This window comes from Grus americana, chromosome 17 (assembly GCF_028858705.1).
Source record: "Grus americana isolate bGruAme1 chromosome 17, bGruAme1.mat, whole genome shotgun sequence".
Classification (NCBI taxonomy): Eukaryota; Metazoa; Chordata; class Aves; order Gruiformes; family Gruidae; genus Grus; species Grus americana.
Window position 1 is genome coordinate 1,985,152 of NC_072868.1, and position 7,540 is coordinate 1,992,691.

At 56.6% G+C, this 7,540-nt stretch overlaps 1 protein-coding gene across 1 annotated transcript; it reads right to left on the reverse strand.

The window, feature by feature from the left end:
* Positions 1-5,686: 5,686 nt before the first annotated feature.
* LOC129214428 (microtubule-associated proteins 1A/1B light chain 3A-like) lies at positions 5,687-7,047 on the reverse strand (the record flags this gene model as incomplete). The annotated part of the gene is made up of 2 exons (XM_054846004.1): positions 5,687-6,401; positions 6,932-7,047. Coding segments are annotated over 2 exons (279 nt in total), but the record flags the coding sequence as incomplete, so codon positions are not given.
* Positions 7,048-7,540: the final 493 nt, after the last annotated feature.

The window sequence follows — 7,540 nt, forward strand, 5'->3', positions numbered from 1 at the left end:
GAGGAGCCACCCGAGCGGGCAAATGCAAGGAAGAGAAACCAGGGCAAGCTGAAGGAGCAGCTTCCCACAGAGCACCTGCACAGGCCTGCCTTGACAAACTCACCAGAAGAATTGTTGACAGTATTTGCTCCACCTTGGAATGCTTTGTAGCTTCTCTATTTGAACGAGAATTTAGCTGCAAATATTCCAAAATCATGGAGCTTCTCGAGGGAATTTGCTCCAACGGACGGCCGCAGCCATTCCAGAGGCCTTTCTCAAGGCAGGGCATGGAAGCAGGACAAGCACTCCCCAGAGCATCTGAAGGGCAGAGCCTGGAAGCAAGCAAGGCAGCAAAGCGTCCTGCCTTACAACCGCTGCCAAATACAAGCGCTGCTGATGTCTCGCGACCGAGTCGCACGACTGCCAGGAAGAGCGTCCCAAACGCCGTCTCCAGAGATCAGCAGCGCCATGCAGAACAGCCTGCATATGCCAGAACCACGGGCCCTGAGGTTCTTGGAGTGGCGGAGAAGAAGTTAGAGAGGGAAACGAAGCCAAAGCCAACAGCCTTAGCCCCGACTTTGGCTATAAGGACCACTGCAAGTCGGATCATTGACTCCGTACTAGAGCGGATCTGTCAACCGGGGCCTGCGCTGACCCCTGAGCTGAACTGGGGAAGGCGCGTTGCAAAACCGCCCACGCCACGTGACGGAAAGGGGAGCTGTCCCGCTGAGGACGCCCTCCCCTCCACGGGCCCACGGCTTTCCAGACAGCCCGTCCCTCCGGCGGGTCCCAAGCCCCCTGCCCAGACAGGAGCACAGCGCAGATCAGCGCACGTGAAGCGCTTCCCTGAGGCGAGCCCCAGCTGCCCGTGTCAGAAACGAGGGCGTTAGCTGGGAGGCTTGTGGACGCTGTCCTGAGGAGGTGTGCGGCAAGAGAGGCGTAGAGCCCCTGGGCAGCTCCAGCAGGCAGCAAACACAGACTTTGCAGCCTTGTGCTGGCAATAAAGAGTTTACTCCCAAGTGCTTGCTTGTGCTTAGCTTCATTCGAGCCAGGCCATACTGTGTCTGGGCATTTTCCCTGCCCTAAGCTGTCTCATCTTCAAGCAGCCCGTGCCAAGGCTCATCCCAAGGGGAGTGGTGGGAGCAAGCCCCTCTCTAAGGGGAACTCACCACCCTGCTGTGCCACAGGCTTGGTTGGCCTTTGACGGTCTCCCATGCAGCATCCCCTGGGGAAGGGAGGCCTTCAGTCCCACAAGGAGACAAGCCAAAGAGTTGACGGTGAAGGGGAAATTCAAACTAACTGCTCAGCAGCGGTCATCTGTGGCACGAGGGGAAGGCGGCCCCACTGCCAGCAGGGCTTAAACTTGAACAGGCTTACGGAAATAAAGGTCAGGCTGGCGGCAGGGGGGCGCACACCCCCACACCCCCACACCTCCCCATCCAGCCCCTCTCTCTCCCAGGCTAAAGGAGTCCTTCTCTCCTGGCTGCCCAAACCAGAGTTCCCTCCTGTTCCCTGGCAAGACGGTCAGCATGCAGAGAGGGAGACGCTCGCTGCAAGCAGCTAGATCTGCTCCTGAGCAGCTTGGCTGACACTGTGAGCAGCCAGCCCATTGGACCCTCTTCTCAGTCACGTCAGCACCAGAAAACACCAGCAGCCAAAACATCTTCCCTCTGCCACTCCAGCCCTGCAAGGTCACTCTTGATTCTCTTCTTAGTTTTCTTCTGTGGGGTGGGTTTTTTCCTCTCTTTTTCATGCCCTGTCCTGGATTGGAATGGCAAAACCACGTTACATTTGGGGGAGAACATGTTGGCAAGTAAGCTGGCTGTGAGGACGGAGGCAGGCAGCGCTGCATTCCTCTGCCACCTCTGCACATCGGCCCCTGCCGAGCCTTTCGGCAGAGACCTCCTTCCTCCCGCCCTCGCTGAGCTCCTGAAGTTTGCCGCTGTGAACTTCAGTGGATTTCTTTGCAGGGATGTCGCCACGCTCGTAACACGCAGGCTATCCCAGCTGATGGGTAGCCATCAGATCCTTTCCGTAAGCTTGACTGAAATCCCAACAAACAACGGGTATGAAATAGGCTTTCTTTTTAAAATGATTGGACTGCAGACAACTGACAAAACTTTCAAGGGGCTGCTAGTTTAACCAGTTCCTTTCACTTTTCTGACTCCCTGACTTCTGTTGCGCAGGGTATTCTGCTGTGCCTTGCCTGGCTTCTTACAGGCAGAGCCCGGCAGATGCATGGCCTGGGGTCTGCTCCAGCTCTCAGGCATCCCGGTGCTTTCCAGCTGAACAGCAGAGCCTGGAAGCAAGCAAGGTAGCAAAGCGTCCTGCCTTACAACCGCTGCCAAATACAAGCGCTGCTGATGTCTCGCGACCGAGTCGCACGACTGCCAGGAAGAGCGTCCCAAACGCCGTCTCCAGAGATCAGCAGCGCCATGCAGAACAGCCTGCATATGCCAGAACCACGGGCCCTGAGGTTCTTGGAGTGGCGGAGAGAAGAAGTTAGAGAGGGAAACGAAGCCAAAGCCAAACAGCCTTAGCCCCGACTTTGGCTATAAGGACCACTGCAAGTCGGATCATTGACTCCGTACTAGAGCGGATCTGTCAACCGGGGCCTGCGCTGACCCCTGAGCTGAACTGGGGAAGGCGCGTTGCAAAACCGCCCACGCCCACGTGACGGAAATGGGAGCTGTCCCGCTGAGGACGCCCTCCCCTCCACGGGCCCACGGCTTTCCAGACAGCCCGTCCCTCCGGCGGGTCCAAGCCCCCTGCCCAGACAGGAGCACAGCGCAGATCAGCGCACGTAGATGTTGAGAGCGATGGGCCGAAAATCCAATTCAGTGCAAGTCCCCGACTTGAGGCTGCTTTTCCCGGGACAGGGGAGAGGTCTGAAAAGAGAGGTGTCTGGGCTGAAGGGGAGCCTGAGGAAAGGGCAGGAGAGAGGTTTCCCTCGGCCTGTGTTTGTCTTCTGTGTTCTCTCAAGACGTGACTCAGGAGTTGGACGGTGAGGCTGATGGGCCGAAAATGCAATTCAGTGCAAGTCCCCGAGATGAGGCTGCTTTTTCTGTGACAGGGGAGAGGTCTGAAAAAGGAAAAGGGGGTAAACCTGAGCCAGAGCTGAGCATCCTGGGTGTGGCAGTTCCTTGCATTTCTTCCTGGTTGGCAAGGACGCCCGCTTTGCTTCACAGTTGCGGTGGCAAGGGGCCTGTGGAGCAAGAGGAGTCAGCACAGGGTCGCAGCTCCTGAGGAGCTTTTGGAAGGAGCTGTGGAGCACTGTCTCACTGCTGGCGTCCGAAAGGCGGACGCACTGCTGAGTGCGCTGGGAAAGAGGAGAGAGGTGAGCGGCGGGCCGATGGAGAGGGCTCAGCCGGGGAGCCTGGGACATGGCGGGGGGCCTGCTCTGGGGCCTGGGCACGTGCCCTTCCTTGCAACTGCCGTGCAGGAGCTTCTTGAGCTAGCGCCTGAGTGTCTCTTGTCTTCCTAGGTCGGGCACAGAAGACAGCACTGGGAGAAGGAGCTACTGGGCTGATGGAGCCTGAGCTGCTGGACCTCCCCCTCGGGGTCAAGATCCCTGTGGTGCCCGGCTCCAAGCCTGTCTTCAGCAGGGCAAAGCTGGGGGAAAAGGTAAAGGAAGTAGAGAGGGCTAGACAAGCTCTCTTCTTGGACGGGGTCCCCGTCACACAGAGAAGTTCTTGTGGCCACCTGCTCTGCAGCGGGAGCTGCAGCCCTTCCATCGCACAGGGCTGGGGAGTCGAGGGAAGCTCCTGGCTCCGTGGTGCCCAGAGAAAGGAGGACTTGCCCATAGCGGTGCTCCAGGCTGCCCAGAGCTGGCTGGAGAAGAGTGTTGGTGTCAGGTCTTCCAACCACCTTTGCCTTTCCACAAGGACCGCTTGGCACCTCTGGGGAGCGCAATCCCTTTTTGCAAGCAGAGTGAATTGCCAGAGGGCGAGACGTGGCTGTAGGCGACATTTCAGCTTAGCTCCTTACAGGTGCAGGACCGGGCGCAACCCTCGCACCCCTGCCGTAAACAGCTCCTTGTGTTCCCACAGCAGCAGTCGATAGGCACCAGAGAGAGGATGTGGGCACAGGGTTGGTTTCTTCTCCGCTGGAGAGTCTCTGAAGTAGAGAGGTCTTTCCTCTGGCTGGGACGTAGGCCAGCAATTAGCCTGTAGCGGGGAGGTTTGAAAAGGCCATCCTGCGTGCGTGAGGAGCTCGCAAGCGCATTGGTCCCTGCTGCTCTCTCCTGCCCCGTTCATACTCTGGACCATCTCTCTTACAGCTTCACCGGCCCTCAGGCTATTTTGACCTGGGCGATCCCTACTGTCACCTAACGAGCACAGAGTACAGCAGCCTCCATGACCCACATACCCCAAACGCAATGACACCATCAAGAGGCTGAAGAGAGGAGGTTACCTGGCCTGGAGTTGACCTAGCACAGGATGCTGAGGTGGGTCATGTGCAAGCAGGCTCCGTCCTGAGGGAAGCCCTTCTCTTCTGCCCTGGTCGCGTGGCCGAAGCAGAGCGCTGGCCTGGGCCCGCGTGAAGCCTCAGCACGTGGGGGCGTGAGCGCTTGTCCAGGCAACAGCGAGCTGCAACCTGGTGTCACCGTTCAGGAAAGGCTTCGGCCACACGTGGCCAAACCAAAGGATGCCCCCAAACTGCCGGGAGCAATTGACACTTCTTGCCCGGGACAGCAGCCGCTGCAGTGTCAAAAGCCATCTTGCCCACCTCCACCCAAGAGCAGAAGGAGCTCCCTGAAGTCGGGGCGCTGCAGCAGAGTGAAAGCAGCTTTGGATGAGGCCCAAACCTGCTCCCAACCTGAGCTGGGACAGGAAGGTGCCAAGCTGCCCAGGAGGGTCAGCAGTGACGCTGCCTCCAACGGGATGCCATACGTCACGGCAGGCAGCGCGTTCACAGCTGCGTCTGAACAACAAAGTGCCACAGATGCCCAGCAGCTTGAAGAGGTGGTTGAGACTGTGGTGCAGCAAGTGCTGGAGGTGGTGAAGGGTCCTTGAGTCGATCTACATCATAGGGAGAGTGTCCCTTGAGATCAGTGGAAGGTTGTGTGCCAGCACCGGAAGAGCAGAGCCTTCCGAGTCTTCTCCTCCAGATGCTGGCAGTAAATTGTACTGGTGGGCAAAGAGCCTGCAGTGGCCGTGCTGGAGGGCGTGGGGAAGCGTCTGTTATCTAGCACGTGCTCTGCAGTGAGAGCATCAGCCCTTCTTTCGGACAGGGCTGAGGAGTCGAGGGAAGCTCCTGGCTCCATGATACCACGAGAAAGGAGAACCTAATGGCCATCAGCCCCTGCCTTTGGTTGGAAAAGCGTTTTGACTGAGTGCTCAGGGAGATTTCCTGCACTACTCAACGTAACTACTCATACCGAACACACTGTCACAGGTCGGGCAAGGATAACCATGTTTCCCACATCACTATCCAGTGCTCCGTCCTCTAAACTGAGCTCAACTGTCAGCAGAGGAGCAGCACTATATATGGCAAACCTGTATAAATTAAAAATAAATTCCACTGACATCTACTATGCTTTAAAGTGCAATGAAGCCTGATTTATTTACCTACAGAATACAGGAAAGATTACCCCCTCTCCCCATTCCAATCTATCCCTGAAAAAACCAACAACGACCGCAAACAAAAAACCCAATAAAATAAATCTAAAGGATATACATTATCCACAGTCCTATAGAGACGCCTACATCTACTCAGCAGCACCAAGAATCTGATAGGAGTGTAATTAAAATCAATTAAAACTCAGGAGCAATGGTAACGTGTAACATCTGTTTGCTGCTTTTGCAGACCTCCTGCCCTTTATATTAGTGTCTTGGAGGGGAGGCAGCTCTCCCTGTGCGGAAAGGGAAGGCGACAGTGTCCTGTCCTCTCTCCATCACCAGCCGAACTGTTGCGTCAGTAGGCTACAAACACGCGCACACACAGAGCACAGCGAGAGCAGCTGAAGGTTACACGAAGGGGATGGGATAGGAAGCCGAGGCCCCGTGTGTGCATGGGTAGGTATGGATGCACGTGGGTGCGTGTGTGGGGGGAGTGGGCCTAATTACACAGAGGTGAAGGGTTGTGCGAGTCCAACACCCGCCACAAGCCTCTTTGGTGACAGGGTGATAGGGAGGGAGGAGGGGAAAGGGAGTCAGCACAGTCCCCCTCTTGTGAGCCTCTGGTTGTGTTGTCTTCTGAGGCCAGGGGCCTGTGCGCCACAGTTCATCTGTCTCCGCGTGCCACCTCTCAGCAGGCCTCAGTAGCCAAAGGTCTCCTGGGAAGCATAGACCATGTAGAGGAAGCCATCCTCGTCCTTCTCCTGCTCGTAGATCTCCGAGATGGGGGTAGACACACTCACCATGCTGTGCTGGTTCACCAGCAGGAAGAAAGCCTGGGTGGGATTCAGCTGCAAGCGACGCCTGTGGGGAAAGGGCAGGAGGGCCTGGGTGAACCCACCAGCGGTGGGCAGTGAGACAGCAAGTTCTACCTCCCCCCAGCCATCTTGTTCACATGAGGCCAGGCCTGCACAGCTAGGACCTCCTCCCACACGCTCAGGACATGGTGTCCATGAGCCCAGCTGTGCTGCTTGGGGCTCCAAAGCCTCCTGAGTCAGGAATCTGCAAAGCCCCTTTCTCCAAGCGCTGCTGGGAAGAGCAAAGCAGAGGGGCCTCTTCCATCTGAGCTGATGGATAAAAGAAGGGGATTGGAGTCCCCTTCGTTACCTCATGGAGTGTCCCTATGAGGGAGAGGTCACAGTCCCTCAGCAGATGTTAAGAACCTGTTCCCCCTTGCCCCACCATCACACAAGGATGCTGTGGTCATCCTGTCCCCTAGCCACCCTCAGCAGCTGCCTCTGCCTTCTGCCTCATCCTCACCCCACCACTCTCTGTTCAGGGCCTGTGGGTGAGGACAAGGTTCACAGCATGCCAGTTGGGGCCATCCCACTCACCGGATTATTTTGACCAATTCACTCATGTTGACATGGTCTGGGACAAGGAACTTGGTCTTGTCCAGCACTGGCAGCTGTTTCTCCCCTTTATAGCGTTCGATGATGACCTGGGGAGAAAGTCAATGGTAGGGTTAGCCGCAGCTCACGGTGTCCAAGCACTGGCTTTGAGGTCAAACACGAATCAAACTAGCACAAGTGGAAAAGTTGAGGTAAGGCCCCACTTTGCTTCACCCTCACAGGAAAACAAACAAAAGGACATGAGCAGTGACCACCAGGTTGGCTGCAGACAGCTCTTCAGCAGAGAGTCATCTGTCCGCCTGAGCCAGGCAGTGGAGAGCATCCAAGGTAAGTGAACTAAAGCATCAATTGCTCTGGCTGGCTGAGAAACAGTAGGCATTACTGGATCACTACCTCCCCCGACACTCGGGAGATCCGGAAGGGGAGTGAAGTGTATTTTAACATCACTTTCAGACCAAAACCACAGGTTTTGCTGGCTTGAGCTAAGGACTGAGCTCACGGTGCACAGCAAAAGACATTTTCCTTTCCTTTTGTGCCACAACCCTGGGCTGCTGCCATTCAGCATCCCCCTGCTTGCTCAGGAAGAGCTGT